The sequence below is a fragment of the Arctopsyche grandis genome, chromosome 7 (genome assembly GCF_051622035.1).
Source record: "Arctopsyche grandis isolate Sample6627 chromosome 7, ASM5162203v2, whole genome shotgun sequence".
Lineage (NCBI taxonomy): Eukaryota > Metazoa > Arthropoda > Insecta > Trichoptera > Hydropsychidae > Arctopsyche > Arctopsyche grandis.
In genome coordinates this window covers 17,565,251-17,584,555 of record NC_135361.1, presented here as the reverse complement: position 1 = coordinate 17,584,555, position 19,305 = coordinate 17,565,251, and the positions used below count along the sequence as shown (strand labels likewise).

The 19,305-nt window shown below is 33.8% G+C and overlaps 1 protein-coding gene across 2 annotated transcripts in view; it reads left to right on the top strand.

The window, feature by feature from the left end:
• ens (MAP7 domain containing protein ensconsin) overlaps positions 1-19,305 on the top strand; it is a 138,078-nt gene extending 118,773 nt beyond the window's left edge. Inside the window, exons 3-18 of one of the 2 annotated variants that reach the window (XM_077434901.1) lie at positions 2,124-2,183; positions 8,826-8,909; positions 9,370-9,596; positions 10,910-11,109; positions 11,192-11,319; positions 11,849-11,953; positions 13,135-13,503; positions 14,529-14,738; positions 14,818-14,996; positions 15,075-15,588; positions 15,686-15,800; positions 15,890-16,028; positions 16,116-16,334; positions 16,432-16,910; positions 18,755-19,026; positions 19,103-19,305. In XM_077434901.1, the coding sequence (XP_077291027.1) occupies positions 2,124-2,183; positions 8,826-8,909; positions 9,370-9,596; positions 10,910-11,109; positions 11,192-11,319; positions 11,849-11,953; positions 13,135-13,503; positions 14,529-14,738; positions 14,818-14,996; positions 15,075-15,588; positions 15,686-15,800; positions 15,890-16,028; positions 16,116-16,334; positions 16,432-16,910; positions 18,755-19,026; positions 19,103-19,119 (3,317 nt within the window). In that variant the 3' untranslated portion in view covers positions 19,120-19,305. Of the gene's footprint in view, positions 1-2,106; positions 2,184-8,825; positions 8,910-9,369; positions 9,597-10,909; positions 11,110-11,191; positions 11,320-11,848; positions 11,954-13,134; positions 13,504-14,528; positions 14,739-14,817; positions 14,997-15,074; positions 15,589-15,685; positions 15,801-15,889; positions 16,029-16,115; positions 16,335-16,431; positions 16,911-18,754; positions 19,027-19,102 lie in introns of both variants that reach the window. The other variant, XM_077434902.1, reaches the window with a different exon arrangement.

Below are 19,305 nucleotides of genomic sequence, written 5' to 3'. Positions count from 1 at the left end.
GGTGTTCGAAAGAGCTGATGGAAATCCCTCAGCCGGAGGGATCGTTTGATCCTGACGAGGGACAGGACACGTGTTTCGCTTAAAACTCTTCAGGTCGACCTTCGTCCCTTCGGATAGATTTATCATGCGCCATACAAAAAAATGCACGCACATTTTTCCGCGTTCTTTTTATTTTCTCGCCGAACACTGATTTATATCTGGCTTTTATTTATACCGAAGGAATTTCGCCTTTGGCTGTACCCGTTTACGAACTTCAATAGACGGGAAATTTTGTCATGTTTTCAATATATTTTATAGTGCTGGGTATGTGAATATTATACATGCATACTGTGTACCTTTGTAACGTAATATCACCTATGAAGGAAATAAAAATACTAGAGTTGACGTTTTATAATACAAAAATTCATTCTATTTTATTATGTATAAAGAGTTTTATTATTTTTATTTGCAATTTTACCATAGGGACATCACATTTCTCCAAGTCGTTATTATGGCTAAGTTAAAATAAAAGGTTACAAGAATATGTAAGTAAGCATGCAAAAATAAAATAAGATATCGATTAAATATGAAATAAATAAATCAATATATTAAAACAAATACAATATTAGAACGAATGATGTCAATTCAAACAATTCCGCAACCAGATCAGCAAATTTTGATTAAATAAATCCAAGCTAATAGAGAAATCTGGTTGAGGACCTTGATGCCCCTTGCAACAGGTAATGAATCCATCAAATCGGTACGTGCCACAGGAGTAGAGAACAAACTGCGGCATCTAATGTACCTGATTTGGATTGAAGCTCAATTCTGTAAGAATTTGAAGATTGTCCCCCAAACCAACCAGTCTCCGTCGTACTTTGTAACAATGTTTTCCCAGATATTCTCTCCTTGGTGACTAAGGAATTATATACCTAGTGCTCCCAACAGGTAGGCACTAGGATAGCGACCGTAAACTATCATATAACCAGCAATATATCTCGGTAGTTGCATTAATGCTAACCACCGAGAGATTCCCGGGCTCAAGCCCTAGGTTGACCTCGAATTTACTCAGTATTTCTGTAGTACTACTGATCGGACTTGAAGTCGATCGTTTCCTTAACAGAGTTTGTTAATTTATCTTTATTTAATTTACCTATTGTTGAAACGGTTCCTCATCGAATTGGCAAAACCACTCCACCCACTCTTTGAATATGATTTCAAATTTATAATCTATAAATGTATTAATAAACAAGTTTAATACTATATGTGTCGCTCAGGAGCGACTAATAATGGCATCATAGGAAAATATAAATTCAAAAAATAGATTAATAAATATGATTATGACCATTTATGGGCCTTCAAATGACTGGTTCAATGATGCAGACTGTCTATAAGACACCGAGCCATTACTAGCAATTAAATTGATATGTAGTTCTTCGTCAAAAATTGATTTTCATTATAATAATGTATATTATAATCGACCTGATGGCTATACTTGACTTCCAGGATAATAAACAGTTAAACTTATATTGTACATATGTAAATTCAACTGAAAGGAAAACAATAAAATATGTTTTAAGTATTGTTTCGTTTGCTTTAAACTCTATTATAATCAATAAAACAGTCCTATTTATATCACTATGATTATATTAATTTTTTACACATGCTAAGTCAACAAGTTGCTTCAAGGCCAAGATTTTCACAAAACCCAACAATAAAAATAAATAAAAAAACAAAACAAAAGAACGCGTATTAAATACGATTAAACATATGAAACATAGCAACAACAAAAAAAAAGTAAATATTGAATCGAAGAATATCTGCCAAGTGAAGTGTTATTATTGAATTATTTTTTGTTATTATATACGGAATATAAGAATAGTAGGCTTTTCTTATACCCGTAATTGAGTTGTGGAAAGCGCGCTGGCTTTTCCCATTGCAAAAAAGCGAAGCGACGACGAAAAGTGTAAAAACGCGAGAAAGCACTTAATTTTTTGCGCCGCTTCGAAGAAGTGCTACAAAAACCACTAAATGCCTATTGGTATGCTGGCTTTCAGCACTCATCCCCGACTGCTGCACCCCACAACTGACCCACTCAACTCAACTCAACCAAACTCAAACTCACAGTACCATTCTTGTTACAGCTGGCGCCGCTCCAGTGGAGGCCAACCATCGTCAGAGTCGACCCTCCTCAGCCAACAGAGGTAAAGTATACCCAACCAGATATCATCTCGACACCACATACATACATGCATATACATATTTCGTATTATAATTACTCATTTATTTCATTTCTTCATCATTTAACCGCCGTTTTCGCTTCTAGATAAGATATGCTTCGATCGCGCCAATGGCGTTTGTCGTTTCTAGCTTCTAACTTTATGATTTATTTAATGGCTCCCCTTTCGCAAAAGGCTTTTCCACCCCCACAAAGAACTCTACTCCTCTCCACCCCTCTCTTGACTTGTTGACCCCTTCGCTGTGAAAGTTTATCGCACCGCAAATAAAAACGCTTCGAAGCCTACATACATCCCCTTGGTCCCTATCGATGGAAAACGCCTGTCGGTGATGTATTATGTTCTTATGACGCCACTTTTTAGACAGCGGCTTTTCGCTCTAGACGTTTTATAAACCATGACATTTTCCACGTCAAACATAATCCGTAATATATATCTTACAGTAAATGTGAGCTTTTTCTTAATATTCTATAGAATTTAAAATTAATTTTCTCTCCGGAAAATTTTTCAATAGCGTTAATATATATGTACATATATATACCTCTCGAGATCGATCAACTAATGCAGCATGTTTGAGAGTGTATGCCATTTACGTTACATAGTAAAAATCACGTCAGAAAGGTAAAGTCTGTCTTCCCTTATGCACTTTTCAACCCTGCCCATCTTCTGTTCGCATCGTTCGTGGAACGCCTGGTGATTTTTTTCCTTCATTATGCTACCCGTGGTTCGCAATTTCTCATCCCATGTCATAATGAACCATTGTTCCATTGCTACTGAATTCAAAATGGCGATCCATTAGGTGAATGGCCCCACCACTCCCCGACTCTCCCTTTCAAGAGTACCAGCACATCATAAATGAAAATGCTCCTCGTGGTCAGCCTGTATCAACACCAAATTCAAATTAATTGCACTAATTTTTTGACTTTCAAAAAATAATAGCAGTATAGCTCGGTGGTTGCGTTAATGCTAACCATCGAGAGGTCCCGAGCTCAAGCCCTGGTTTGGCCTCGATTTAAAAGAATTTATTCCGAGTATTTCTGCAGTGCTGCTGGTCAAACTTGGATATTTGTACTCCAAGTCAATAGTTTTGGATCAAAAATGGCAATGCTCCTCGTGGTCAGTCTGCATAAACAACACATTCAAAATAATTGCACCAATTCTTTGAATTTTCAAAAAATAATAGCAGTTTAGCTACAGTCTCTTACCAGAATATTACGCCACCCCTCTCGAGATGCGTTTGGGTAAATTTGTCACGGTCGTAAATAACTCATTATGGGAGCTTTTGGCCTCATTTTTTTTGTGATCTTATCCTTAAATGCAACTCTATTCACTAGCAAAAAATATCGGTGGATTATCCCTCAAAAGGTCTTCAAAAACAAAAGAAAGATGTTTGAAATCGGTTTGCGTCTGAATTTTGTTAAATATTGACGTGCGTTTCCGTTAAAATCATTCATTATTTTGTGAAAAGCACTGTGTTTTTTTCTCTTTTACTGCAACTTTATCATATTTCTAAGGTAAGTTGGTATTTAATATCTCGAAATTTTACTTTTTTTTATGATTTACATTGCTTGTAAAACTTTTATTGGATTTTTTTAGATGGGTAGAAAATCAGATCTTTCTATAGAAAAAATTGCAAGCATTACATCATTATTAAATACAGGAAAGTTTTCTCAAAACAAAATCGCGACAATGGAGGGTGTTAGTAGGGCGTCTATTAGAAAAATAAAACAAAATCTGGAGACTGATTGTGACCCCACACTCAAGCGGCGAGCTAATAGTGGTACTAAAAAAAAATTTGGCCCTCGTGTGGATCGAAAAATCGCCAGGCTTGTTCCCAAGAATCGATTTATTACAAAAAAAAATATTCAACAACAATTAAAGGACGAAAACGTGAAATATCTACGTCAACAGTACGACACGAGGGCCAAATTTTTTTTTAGTACCACTATTAGCTCGCTGCTTGAGTGTGGGGTCGCAATCAGTCTCCAGATTTTGTTTTATTTTTCTAATAGACGCCCTACTAACACCCTCCATTGTCGCGATTTTGTTTTGAGAAAACTTTCCTGTATTTAATAATGATGTAATGCTTGCAATTTTTTCTATAGAAAGATCTGATTTTCTACCCATCTAAAAAAATCCAATAAAAGTTTTACAAGCAATTTAAATCATAAAAAAAGTAAAATTTCGAGATATTAAATACCAACTTACCTTAGAAATATGATAAAGTTGCAGTAAAAGAGAAAAAAACACAGTGCTTTTCACAAAATAATGAATGATTTTAACGGAAACGCACGTCAATATTGAACAAAATTCAGACGCAAAAAAACCGATTTCAAACATCTTTCTTTTGTTTTTGAAGACCTTTTGAGGGATAATCCACCGATATTTTTTGCTAGTGAATAGAGTTGCATTTAAGGATAAGATCACAAAAAAAATGAGGCCAAAAGTTCCCATAATGAGTTATTTACGACCGTGACAAATTTACCCAAACGCATCTCGAGAGGGGTGGCGTAATATTCTGGTCAGGGACTGTAAGTGTATGTATATATCAGTTTTCTGATTTTTTTAAATTGGTAAACCAACCTACCTACTATGTATGTACATATATATTTGTCACCACTATTTGAATATATATTAAAATATATACAAGTTTAAAATCATAGGTGTCGCTTAGTACAACTGTAATATAAATTTTTAAATAAAAATATATATATGTTGAAATTTGTTAACTCAATTATATACCTCTCAACAAATGGTGCCACTCGACAAAGCACATCTGTAATTTATTTATGTTAGTATCATATTATTCCTCTAATCCAAAATGGAAGTATCGATATATTGAACATCATCAATATATTGATTTCATAGATATCTACCTCTTTTAAAATATGATCAAGTACGTACAATCAAAATCAATTCCTTATCACGCTACCTTGGTTCATTAAGAATTTTGTACGCTCAGATTCCATTTATGTCTCATGTTAAAGATGCTAGTTTAGTTTGTATTGTTGAGTCAAATCTTCCGATTTTTAAGATCACAGTATATCAAGATTTCCCATTGTATCGCATCACATAATAAAGTTGTTATACACCGTTTAGGCTCATCACATTATATACCCGATCGATTTTTGTGATTATTGGCTCTGCTGCACCCGCGCTCATTCACAACGAAGGAGAGCCGACATCTTGGGCAATTTATCACAGATAAATCCAGAGATTACCCACCGGCCAGGGAGCGGCCCGCAGCCGTCCAATAGTTTCCGTCCGATTGCTCTCGATAACACACATTGTACCTTCTCCCAAGCGAATTACACACACCCACATCTAGCAAACTCATCACTTGCCGATTTTGCTTCCGTTCATAAAAGAAAAATAAAATTATCACGGTCACTTTTATTCCGACCCAAATATTATACAATTTTCCTTTTTTGTGTAAATTCACTCGAATCAATTAGCGTTGAGTGTGAAATGGTTGAAAATTTGATCGTCACGCGAAATTTTCCACGCGGCACAGGTTGTCTCAACTTTAAATTAGCTCGTTCAGAATTTCGTTTTTGTGTCTGCCTTTTCAAATGTGTGTGAGGCCAATTTTCTCGTCATGAAAGTCCCAAATTGAATTTCGTTTGTTGCAAACAACACGCAATGCATCACACAAACAACTCTTGTAATTCGATGCTAATTCAAAATGACAAAACCGTCCCTCTTTATAGATATGTATAGTATGTATTTTTATATCTGTATATTCTTGCATATGCACAAGTGACGGGTGTGATTTTTTATTTAATATTTTGAAATACGTATAATCTTCTGGGACTTTGTTCAGCGTGAAAACTTCACATCCATTACCATTAGTCGATTACTCTGGATTCTGCGAGTCGAAATATAATTTCAGATGTTTTTTTTATGTCTACGTGTTATTACGTAGACATATACTACGTATATTATGTATATATCACGTAGACATAAAAAAAAAACATCTGAAATTATATATCGCGTTCGTGTAAAATAATAATATTTATGTTCACTTTAACCAGCTTTTAATTCCCTTGATTAATTTTGTCGCGTATAATGGCTTACTTGAACCGCACCTGCTACCCCTGTTCTCGCGAAGGCCTCTCTATTTATGCGACTTCTAGAACCAACCCTTACGTTCACCTTTTCTAAAATTATAAAGAGCGCATCTCAGCATTTTCTGTTGTTGGGGTTTTTTTTTTATTATTATTTTTTATTTGTCTTTTGCGCCACCTTCGTAACACTTTTTTAGATAAGGGAACGCTGATTTTGACGGGGAAAAACTCGAGTGAAAGAACGGGGGATGCAAACGACTCACGAGAGAATATTACAATTTCGGAGAGCAGAAGGTTGAATCTAAATTGCATATAAAATGTTTCTTATAAAATTGGCGAAAACGTACGTACATATTATATTTAGAAAAAGAAAAAAAGGATCCAATTCACGTCTTATGTTTTTGTGTTGAGTACATCCACTTAATGAATCTCCGAAAAGTTTTGCATACTTTTTGAACATTTAACCCAAACAGTGCTGGATAGTTTTGTTAGTGAATAATATTTTGATCAATTCTTGATTTATTTTTAAATTTTAGTATCAATAATGTACTATTAGTGTGGGTTTATTACGTTAGGCAGTATAGATAAATACAAATATAATATATCCAACTGTGAAACAGAATCTCTTTCTTTTTATAATGCTTAAGTAGTAATAATATTAATAATTATAATTAAATAATAGTTCGCGTTGATTTTAAATTAAATCAAAATGGTGACAATTTTCCTGCGGATCCACTCCGATGAGCACGCAGCAGGAGTGTAACTTTAAAGCTAACGGATTCGTTCTCCTCAATAGTCCTTTTCCCGACATTCTTGTTAGTCTAATTATACAGCTACACTCGTCGACTCTTTGCAAATAAGAGAGTTTTTCATTTTTCTCTCTCGAGAGAGAGTTTTCTTTGTGTCGTGTGTTTGAATGGTTTTGTTGTCTCAGGACGAGAACGGCCAAGATCCGTAGGTCACACCCTTCACTGGTTCGCCTGCGTAGGTCAAGATCTCGATTACGATATCGATTATAACGGTTACGACACAGGTATAGTATATGAATCTATAAGTTCGATATGGGTTTTGATGACGTTTTTGAATATGTACGAGCATCGTGACCACGTAGTAGATTTTATTGTACATCCAGGACGCATGTTAGATGGTATCGAAACTAATGACGTAATAAATTACTTATATTACTATAGTGACTAATTAATTATAAACCTGTGACACTGTTCTGATATGGTTTAACCGTACTAATGATAATATTAATTAAATTAAAACTTTGTGTGTGTGTGTTTGTTTTTATACAATCAGATTTCATTCTCAATCATTACAAATTTTAATTAAGTAATACGAATCATTTTATTATGTTTTTTATCACTAACATTATTTATTGATTTGATATCCCATTTTTTTATTTGAATTGGAATCTAATGAAAGTTTTATATTTGTATATGTATAGGTTACAGTCCAAGTGTACATTTCGTTCGTTCATGAACATAATAGTTTGTTCATACACGAACTAATCTGGCCAGTTATACTATACACAAAGGAACAATTTGACAAACAAATTGTGTAGTTTGTTCATGCACAAACTACACAATTTGGAACTATAGCAACGTTGTAATGTGGTCTCCACAGGATTTCCCCTTTTAAATACTTGGTGTTTTGACAGTCCAAAAGTTTCATGCGACTCCTGGTTAGTCAATTTTAAGATGGCTTTTGACTTGGCACCGAAACTATGTAAAATTAATAGCTAGTTTATGAACAAATTAGTATGTTCTTGAACGAACCGGAGTGAACATCTGGACTGTATGTATATGTATAGTAAAAAAAAAACAGTATTCTGTAACAATCATATGATGCATTAGCGTTTCTAAGATAATATGTACTTGTAAATTATAAACGGGTCATTTTCCATTTCCTTTTTTTTTATATTTCAATCTAGACTTCATATCGATGGCTTGATGCACAGATACTGCATGTCCATTTTTGAATTTGTATCGAATTTTAAGTTTATAGATGCTGGAAAAATTCAGGTTTTTCTTTTCACGGTAATTTATATTGTATGCATAAATTATCTTGAAAGGAAAAACCTGAATTATTCCATCATCTACAAACTTGAAATTCGATACAAATTCAAAAATGGACATGCAATATCTGTAGACCAAGCCATCGAATATATTCATTATGCGGGAATCACATCATCCGATTTACCGAATCGGATTCTGTGATTCCCGCACTGTCCCACACTATTTTAGTTCTTTCAATAGCTTTTCTTATAACGCCTTACTTTAATTATATTATTTATTATTATATCCTATTTTAAAACTAAAATCTTTCTCATCAATTATTTCAATACACTAAGTCTACACTACATTTCGACGCTCACGCATCACGCATCTCATCGTTTTTATTTCGAAATTGTTTACATACTATTTACGCTCAATGGTGATTCTCTCACATATTAAATTGGATTTCGAAATTTTGACAATCAATTTCGGTCTCGGTGAGGTCTCAGTCGATTGTAATATTGTTATTGTGTGCACATCAGCTGTTGCTGCAGCAGCAGACGGCTGCCAAGCCCCGCCGCCCTCCTATCAGCCGGACCTTGACGACAGTTTCGCCTCCGATGCAGGTTTTTCTTATTTTACATCATTGTTTTGCCCGTCGTTAGTTTATATTTTGTTTGGTTTTTGGTCGACTTCATTTATACCCTGCATTCAAACAATCAATAACACCGTTCAATCTCTAACTAACATAACATTTCCTCAATATGACAATATTTTCATAATATTGTCACGTTCATCTCCTTCTCTTTTGTGTTGTTTTTTTTTTTTTTTTTTTTTTTTGTTATCAAATTCATTGTTCTGTTATTATTTTGTTCGTATTACTTATAAAAGGCCGCCGTTCAGTAACGGATGCGTTCCTGTTTAGTATACATATACAGCTGATGGAATGTAAAGAATCGTGTACCGTCGACTATGTAATAATGATAAATATTGTGTGTTTACTAATCATATGTCGGATTTTTATTTAAATATATTATTTTAGTGGTGGTTTGAAAGTTGAATGACATGTATTTCGTGTGTACGCAGGGTTGGTGCGTGATGGGTCAGCGGGTGCGGCGACAAGAGAGCGTGAGCGTGAACGCGAGGAGCGCGTGCGTTTGGCGCGTGAGCGACAACATGGCGAGCGTCAACGCAAACTCGAAGAGTTGCGTGAGCAAGCGCTCGCAGCTCAGAGATTCCGTCAGCAAAAGGAAGACGAGCGCCGCAAACGCATCGATGAGATGCGTCTCAGGGACACCGACCGTCGACTACAGGTATTTTGAATACACACCCTAAAAGCCGGGCCACACCGTGCGACTCGGTTGAGGGCGACCAGACCAATGTATGCATGAATTTGGGCTGGGCCGCACCGTGCGACTTGCGAGCGACTTAGTTGAGGGTGCAAGCAGGTAGATGGGACACGCTACACCCGTCAACTTGTTTGTCGCACACATCTCCATACATTTTTTCGTGTCGCGCAACTAGTCGGCCGACAAAGTTGCACGGTGTGGCCCGGGTCTTATATTATGCTTTGTAAAAGTCTATTTATCCCCAGTGATGCTATCTGCTGACCTCTACTCGTCATACAGACTACATGAGTAGATATTCGAATTGAATTTAATTAAATTGCACATTTTGCAAAATGGTGATCGGATAAATGCACCCAAGAGAGGCCGCACTCACGAGACAAGAGTTCCGATCTTACCCGAATTGCACTGAATAGTGGCGTAGTCTCAAGAAATCCGAACTTTCAATGGTGCTCAAGAAGAACTAACTCAATAGAATTCCACAAAAATGCCTCAAGGAAATTTGTATGTTATCCGAGGATGCTGACCAAAGAAATGTATTACTTATTTCTCTGGTGCTGACACTTTATTGTGTAATTCTATTGCGTGAGTGTCTTTGAAAATTAGGATTTCTCGAGACCGCGCCACTAATCAGTGCATTTGGGTGCATTCTTCCAGGAACCTTGCGAAACAGCGTTAGATCAGATCTATTTTTTTTTTTTTGCTATTTAAACCAGAACCTATGTGCTTGTTAATTCACCTCTTCTTCAAAGGCTTTCAAACCCTTTCACTGCCCCATACAGAATTGTGACTCAGTATTTTGTAAACGGCTCCTAGTTATAATCAGGGCCAGCCGACTTAGAGGCAGCAGGGGATACAAAGTACCCGGGCCATTTTCATTATTGTTGATTTTTTTTTACCAATGATCCTCGAGGCTCGACATCGGGTCCAACTTATTATGACCGTACAGGCATAAAAATCACTAACGATAGCCTTAGTTGTTTAAGAAATAATAGATTAACAAGTTGACATTTGGATTATGGATCCAGATGCTCCATTTAGACTCACTAGCAAGGCACTATTTAATTTGTTTGTCTTTTATCAATTATTTCAACAATACGTGTATTTCTGGAAAACTTAAGTTACCAACGATTGATTTAATATATAATTAATCGAATATGCCTGGTAGTGACAAGATAAATTAGTATTATTCACTAATTTCTTGAGGAAACTCTATACAAACTTTTTAAAAAACCATCACCATCGAATATGAGTATTAATCCCTTGCAATTTAATTTCAGGTGGAAGAACGCAAACGAGCCATATGGGAAGCGGAACGGGAACGTCGCGAAGCTATTGTCAGACGTAACGAGGAGCGTGAGGCACGTCTAGAAGGTCGCCGTCGAGGAAATTCCAGTGCTGGTGTGTTCGCTTTCGGTTCTTCCACGCCGCGTATGCTCGAGCCCGCAGACACGGGTGGCACCTTCTGGGGTCACCGACGGTACTACTATCACTATCAATACTATACGCCAACGTATTTGTCATGATTGTATTCGTTTATTTATATTGTAATTATGTTTCAGGGCTACTTCTACGTCTAATGTGATGTTTGCAGCCCTGCCGCTGTCTAGACGGTCTTCGGAACGAGAACTAGATCCGAATAAGAAACGAGCTACATCTGCTAGCGGACTTGATAGACAACCTGGTGACGGTATGTATAGTTAGACTCACACAAATTACAATTCAATATTTATTTATTTGAAACATATCACATATTTTCATACTTTATAATTATTTATCGTTTCAACACAATTTTTTTTTCAAGTTTTTTTAAATTGTGAAAATCAAACTATTATTTTGCACATTCATTACTTTTTTTTCATTGTTACATCAACGAAATATTTCAATATCATTTCAAATCATTCATTGCTTATCAATTTATGTTTAGATATACGGTTGTATGATTGTATCTTGTCACATAGAATGTGTATGTAACTTTTACACTTTTTTCTTGATTTTTTTCACACACTGTATAATTTTTTAATGTGTTCAATGTGAAAATTTCTTTATCAAATATTACTTGCTTACTCCCCCACCCCATTCCTAAATTTATTTTGTTATCGTTAGCTTAATGTTAGTCGAATTTAGTTGAATGGCTTTTTGTCATATGAGTTCTTTTATCAATGTGTGTGTCACGTCCACAAATCGTCACTTTGGGTTTTGTGACGCGTCATTTGCAGATTATCGTGTGGCTACGTCCATGTATGAAGTATTCCACTGGCGAGAGTTTGGTGCGCCGGATGCTCGTCCGTCGTCCATATATCCTCATCTGATGGGAAATCAGGGTGAGGGCAGAAAATCCTCAATGAAAACCGTTTATAAGCTCGATGCATCTCCGGGATTTCAGGCTATAGATTCCTGTTTTCTGTAGATAATTTTTTACCATAGCACGCATGTTCTATTTTGGTCTCAAACAAAGCAGATCTGAATTATTCAATCGTATTTTACTTTGTAAATCGAGCTGTTGAGATTGAATTTGAGCTTCGTGTTTTGTGTAAAATGTTATTTGCCATTTTTGTTTCTCGCTGAATCACAATGCCTGTGCTTCATACTCTTCATCTCTTACTTTGCATTATGGAATTGATATCTAAGCATGGACTACTTTTTGTTATTTTATATACTGACAAAACTGAATTCTTCTAAAGCACTTTATGTTTACCAAAGTTTGTTTACCAAAATATATTTTTTTTTACTATGACACAAATTTCAATGTTACATATGTATGTAAAACTTAACAAATACTGTTTATAGATGATGATTAAATTATTTTTTGCGACAATGTTGCATTAAAAATATAAAAATAACATTCACTAATTCAAGTATGTATGTTTGATAATTATAATATAGTTGTCAATCTGCATGAAACATATTTTACACATTGATTGTACTGATTTTAACTTCGTAAATAACGTGACTTGTATTATTTTAAATATTAATATAATCATAAAAAGTATAATGTGCATTAAGATGCATGCAATAAATATTAAGTTTTTAGTTTTTCAATATTACATATCTTTATGGTTACATACATATTACACATATTTTTTGTAATGTAAATAATATCACGTAATATGATGATATTTCATGACTAGTTTTTAAATATGTATCAAATGCAATTACATACATACATACATTCATACTCAAATGAAAATTATTATATGAAGAAGATTATGGTTTTTGGAGCAACATATTATTATTGTCTATTATTTATCTGGTTTTCTTTTCATATACATAAATGTTAGAAATGTATAATTGCACTGTATGTATAATCTTTTGCACCGTAATGATGAAATATCAAATGAATTTTCGAATCGTATACATTAAGATAACCGTTAAAATAACCCTGATAAAATAAATGTAGTTTTTATTTTTATTAACTTTATTTTAATAACCATTATTATTTCGACTGATGCCGGTTTTGCGTTAAAAGTTTCAAGAAATCTGATTTGGTTTATCGATATTGTAGAGGACGGCAATGCAGATCCCATGCCATGGTCAAGAGTGGCTCGTCGTAGAACAGACTTAGTACCAACAATCCCAGCCCCACGTGATGGCGGTTCGAGAGGCAGTTCTGCTCCGCGCCCCCCAGGTAGGGCGTATTCCATGTCTCGGCTGGACCAACTGGCTCAACCACGTCGACCAAGGCCCCTTGTACCTCCTCCACCCCCGCCATCTAGCCAACCATTACCACCAACTCGTCCTCCTCGCCACCGTTCCATGGGTAATCTTGCAGCTGCTGCTTCTCATCGCTCAGTAGGAAATCTTGCTATTGCTTCGTCGATGGGACCGTCTCCTCCGCCACGTAAGCATCTGAAGCCGTCAACTCCACAGGCTGGTAAGTTTACCCACGTTATTTTTACAAAAATAATATACATACATATTTTTATTCTCACTGAAATTGATATTAAATAATGTAAAGCAAAAAATTATAGCTTCTTTTATCTACATTATACATTGATTCAATAACACTTTTCAAGTTTACAAACCAATCTAATTTTTTCCAATGACTTCATTGCTTTTACTAAAATTATAAAATTTTATACATACATACAATATGCTTTTTTTTTTTGCTGCTTGACTCTTGTTTTTCACTAACTATTCTAAGTTTAACAATATCACTAGATTTCTGCACTTTTTGCTTTTTTTTTTAATTCTGATTATTAAATTTATTTTTAATAAAATATAGAATTTTTAGATGGTGAAGGTCTTTTTCAATTTTTCAAATTGTTTTGAAGGTAAGCTGCACTTAATTTATTTTAATTACTCCACATTTTATAATATTTACATATATATTTAAAAAATATATACATTTAACATTTTTGTAATTAATCATAATGTATTATACAACTTTCACTAAATCTCTTAATTTCAGGAATATTTTATGGTGGTGGTAAAGGGATTGTTGGTGCTGATATAACAGCTTATCCTTTTCTCCTTGTTCTTTCCTAGTCCTTTTTTTTATTTTTTTACGTAAATTTTCGATATTTCACAATAACTTTATTTTATCAGTGTTAATGATATATAGTATTAGTATTTGTGTGCAATCATTATAGTGATTTGTAGTGTTTGACGTTAGTTTACGTGTTAAGAAAGCAATCCTAAAATAATCTTTTATATAAATATATGTATATAAAGAAACATTTTTCTTCCCCTTTAGAATACATTCCATTTGTGAATTTTCTCAATCCTATTGTTACATACAAACAATGCTACTATTTTCTTCTCACTACGTACATAAAATGCACAAAATCAAAAATAAATCATTGCACTCTTAAATACTTTTCAAAATTTTATACCTATCGAATACACCTCTCGTACAATGTAATAAGTATATTAATGTTATTTTTATGAAAATATTAGGTTCGGGTTTGCGTTCAGGTGAAATCACTCCTGGAAGTCCATCCCGACCAGGTAGTTCAATGTCTTCAGCCTCGACTGTTGGTGGAACTATGACCTCTTCGATAAGCGGTGCTATTACTGTAAATCGCCGTCCTAGGGCTGCGCCTCGCCGTCCACGTCCGGCTTCTATCGCAGGAACTGGTGTTACCACACCTCCCCATGTTAAAAATAGTAAGGAAAAAACTTTCTCGAGTGTTTTTTTTTAAGTTTCACAAAAATCGAATATCATAATGAATATTTATAATTTTAGATCTTAGTACTGACGGTAAAGGTATTGGTATTATTGGTGATAAACCACCCTTACCAAAGGTTCATACAACTGGTTTAGCTAATAAAAAATTACCAGCGGCTCACCAATCAACGCAATCTACCACTAATGCTGAAAAACCGCAGGTACCTCGCCGGACTCATAAACCAACACCACACAAGGTAATTAATGTTATTTTTTAATCTATCGCTTATTATTTTCTTTGTTTTCGATATATGCTTATATATTCATATTTTTAGTCCCCTCGTACTACTCCTCGCGTGACTCCATTACAATCGCCAGCCAACGATCTTCCACCATCTCTTCAAGACGTTATGGAGGTCTCTGCTCAAGACTTAGAGGAAGAGTCTAATGATTCTATGATAGTTGCACAAACTGAAATTGTCAAAACAATAACAGAGACTATTGTTGATAATGATCAAAACACTACAGTAGTCCACAAGGAAACTACCGTGGAAGTTACCAAAGAAGAAAATGGAAGTATTGAAACTCAGATTACAACTGATGTAATCAAAACCACTGCCGATGATAAGGATACTGAAACAACGCACATTTCCAATGTGATTAAAAAAATTAATGAAAAACCTTCTAATGAAAATAATAAAGACGCCAAGGTTCAAGAAACTATCGTTGAAGGAATTCAAAATCTAACAATTGCTAATGAAGCCAAAATATCTGTATCTATCAAAGAAGAAATGAAAGAGAAAGAAGTTGTCCAACATCATGATCTTTTGGATTCAACTGACATGACAGGTAAACAAGTTTACTTTGTGTTTTCTTTTCTAAAGTATGATACTTGTTAAGGATGTACATAGGTACATATATAAAAAAAATATTATTATTTTATTAGGTTCCATGATGGCCCGAAGAATTACTACTGAGGAGGAAGCCAAAGTAGCGCTTGCAGAACGAAGAAGGTTAGCACGAGAGGAAGCTGAAAGGCAAGCAGAACGAGAACGATTACGGTAAATACATAAAAACTAATTTTACTAAACAAAATTTGTGCATTTCAAATAATATTGTGCATTTTATTATATTTATATCTTTACTTTAGGTTAGAAAAAGTAGCTGCAGAGGAACTTGAAAAACAGCGTATAGAAGATGAACGACAACGTCGACTTGAAGAAGAAACCATACGTCTTTCTGAATTACAAAGACAGGCAGAAGAAGAACGATTGCAACAAGCTATATTAGTAATAATTTTTGTCATAATAATCAATAAAAATTTTTTTTTACTGATAACATGAATTAAATTTTCATTTCAAAATTTGATCTACTAGGAAGCACAAAAACGGGCAGAAGAAGAAAAAGTTCAAAAAGAAACCGAAGCTCGAGCAAAAATCGAACGTGAAGCAGCTGAAGCTCGAGCACGAGAAGAAGCAGATAAACAGCGACGAGAAACAGCCCTTAGACTTCAACGCGAGGAGCAAGAAAGAGAAGCTAGACGCAAACGTGTCGAAGCTATCATGTTACGCACTAGGCAGAGCAAACAAAAGAAAGTTAGTTAAAAAAATTGTTTCAAACCATGTGCATGTGCATATTAATAAAAACTTCGCTTAATATTTTGACTAATCACTTATTTTTTGTGCTTGTCAGGATGATGATAAAAGCCCATCTGAAGAGAATAAGAATATTGAAGATATAGAACAGCAAAAAGCAACTGAGTCGAATGCTGAAAATGTGGATGAACAAAAAACAGCTGAATCCCAAATGGAAGTCGATAAAGAATCTGCTTACGAAATTTCAGTACGGCAACGTGAAGAAGATTTGCTCAATCACATGGCCCATCATAACCAAACATCTCCAACTTCACAGCCAATTGCCCAAACATTTGCTGTCAAGCAAGAATTAGACATAGTGACAAATAATGGAAGGACTCCCTTGCAGAATGGCACACCTGCACCCTCAAATGGGAGTATAGAACAATTAAAAGATCACTCGCCTGTAGATAATGGTATCAGTCAATCAAACAATTACACCTCGCAAAATGGGCATAGTAAAAATGAAATTAACGAACTGAGTAATTTTTTAAACAATAGTGAAAATCAATTTAATATGGCACTCGATAATACAGTGTAAGTATACATTTTGAAGTATTATTCTTTAATATGTTAATACATAATATCATCTATTAATTTTTAAGCTTTCGTACAAATTTGCATCTGTTTTAAAATGTCAGAACTAAAACCGCACTTTTGGCAACTTATTTTATTATTAAACTTGATTTTGTCCAATTCAAAAATCTTTGACTGAAATTAGAGTTTATATCAAAGGAGATATAGAATTAGGTATATTAAGTTATCTGAATAGGAAATTTGCCTTATTAGAAGAATGCTGTTTAACAGATTAAAAGAAATAGGATTTTAATCAGATTTTTAATTTCTTATCATATCAATCTTTATAAATTCAATCTACTAGCTCAGAAATATTTGATTATTAATCTTACGAGTTGGACTATTTTACTGTACATTTTACATTATAATAACAAACTACATCATCATTTTGGCAAAACTCACCCCAGTGTGCAAAAATTAAAAATTGACCATTGTATTATTAACAATTTCAGTTTCACATTCATCAATCTTAATTGTGTATACTAGTATAGGATGCCAAATTGTAAAATAAATTTAAAAATTCTGTTTGCCTAGTGAGCATTGCCAGAACATATATAAGTATTGTTAGTATATGTACTATGAAAATTAATTAATGAATTACATATTATCAATGTCTAATGAATTCTTTGTACCTACTATGTACATACATTTGTTTAAAGATGAAGATTAAATACTAAATCTTATATTTATCGGGGCATATTAATTTTTCAACGTGTATATTCATATTATACATGTGTTTGAAATTTTTGTGTAAGCTATAAACCGCTTGATTCAGTTAAATTTATTGCAGGGCACTCTGTAAATTGTCCTCTAAATTATTATCAAATATATTGCTATTTTCAACTATTCTATGTGATTACCTTATTCCATTGTATTATATTATACTTTTAATATAACTATGTATGTATGTATGTATATCGACATATTATTAACTTTTTCTGTCCATAAGTATTAACAATGGTAAATTGATGAATAAGTTTCTATGAACTTTATTGCAGGATATTGTTTTCTTGTAACTCAACCATTTCTTGTCATATTATTATTTTGAGAAATAATTGATTTATTTATGAATTGTATCGACAAGTACACGCTTTCCTCGCCGTTTTAAATGTATCAAGTTGTATATTTTTCCAGAATATAATTTTATTCCACGGTTTTTGTTATGAATATTTTTTTAATGTCACAGATTGTATATTATTATGTATTTATTATAATGCAATTAAAATAAACAATTGATTATCTCGATTCGCTTTTCTTTCACAATGTTAACTGAAATATATGTGCATAGAGTTTTTATAATCCTGAAATACATAGTTTTGAATGTAAGATTACTTTCATTTGTTAGTTTTCGTAGCTGTCATATTTTATTTCGGTTTTATTATGTTACGTTTTCGTTTTATTATTTGATGGTGTTATTCTTTTCCATATAGAAAATGATCTTTATAATAATCCAATGTTGTTAATTTGTTAAATATTTCCTTAAAAAGTCTTGCAACCTGTATTATAAATGTAATAAGTGTTGCAACAGCATCTCTATTCGGTTAGAATAAGTAGTCTAATTTTAGATCTAATTAACATTACAATTAAAAAAAATAGTTGTATTCGTATAAATATTTTCTTTTTAATTTAATAAGTAGTTTTAATGTTAGAAACATAGTACATATTAGGGACGATTCCATTTATTGATGTTTATGTAATATTTTATTTTTATGGCATGTGTTTTTCCCCCATTACTTGATTTATTATATTTTAATTGTTTCAGTTCTACATTTATAATAACTTTATATAATTTTTTGCTGTTGCAGGAAACAAAACATTGTTACAAATAATATCTTGGACATATCAGATCTAGATCTATTGAACACTGCAAACAGCAATAATCCGTTCATCACTGGAGTTAATTCCAATGGCAATATGTCTGTCCAGCCTCACTCGGATGTCAATATTGCCAGTCAAATAATCGATGTGTCGGTAGACACGATTACAAAAAATTTAATTAATGAAGATTCCATAAATTCCAACCAACCAAATAACTCCCCATTCATCACATCATTCCAAGATAATCAGGAAAATAGAGGTACATTATTGGGATGTATTCACTTTTTGTTTAATTTAAAAATTAAAGTCTTTTCTAATTGTTTTTTTATTTACAGATGTTTCTTTACTTTAAGTGCAATAGAGCAATGGACTGGAAAGGAGAAGACTTGGTAGAATTATATCAGTGTGCTTCTCGTCATTGGGGGAGCTATTGTAGTACTAACATACTAATTGTGATGAAAGAAACACATAGTCTTCTACACAAAATAAGGAAATGAGTGCACAAACTGATAAGGAAAAAGCATATACATACATATAT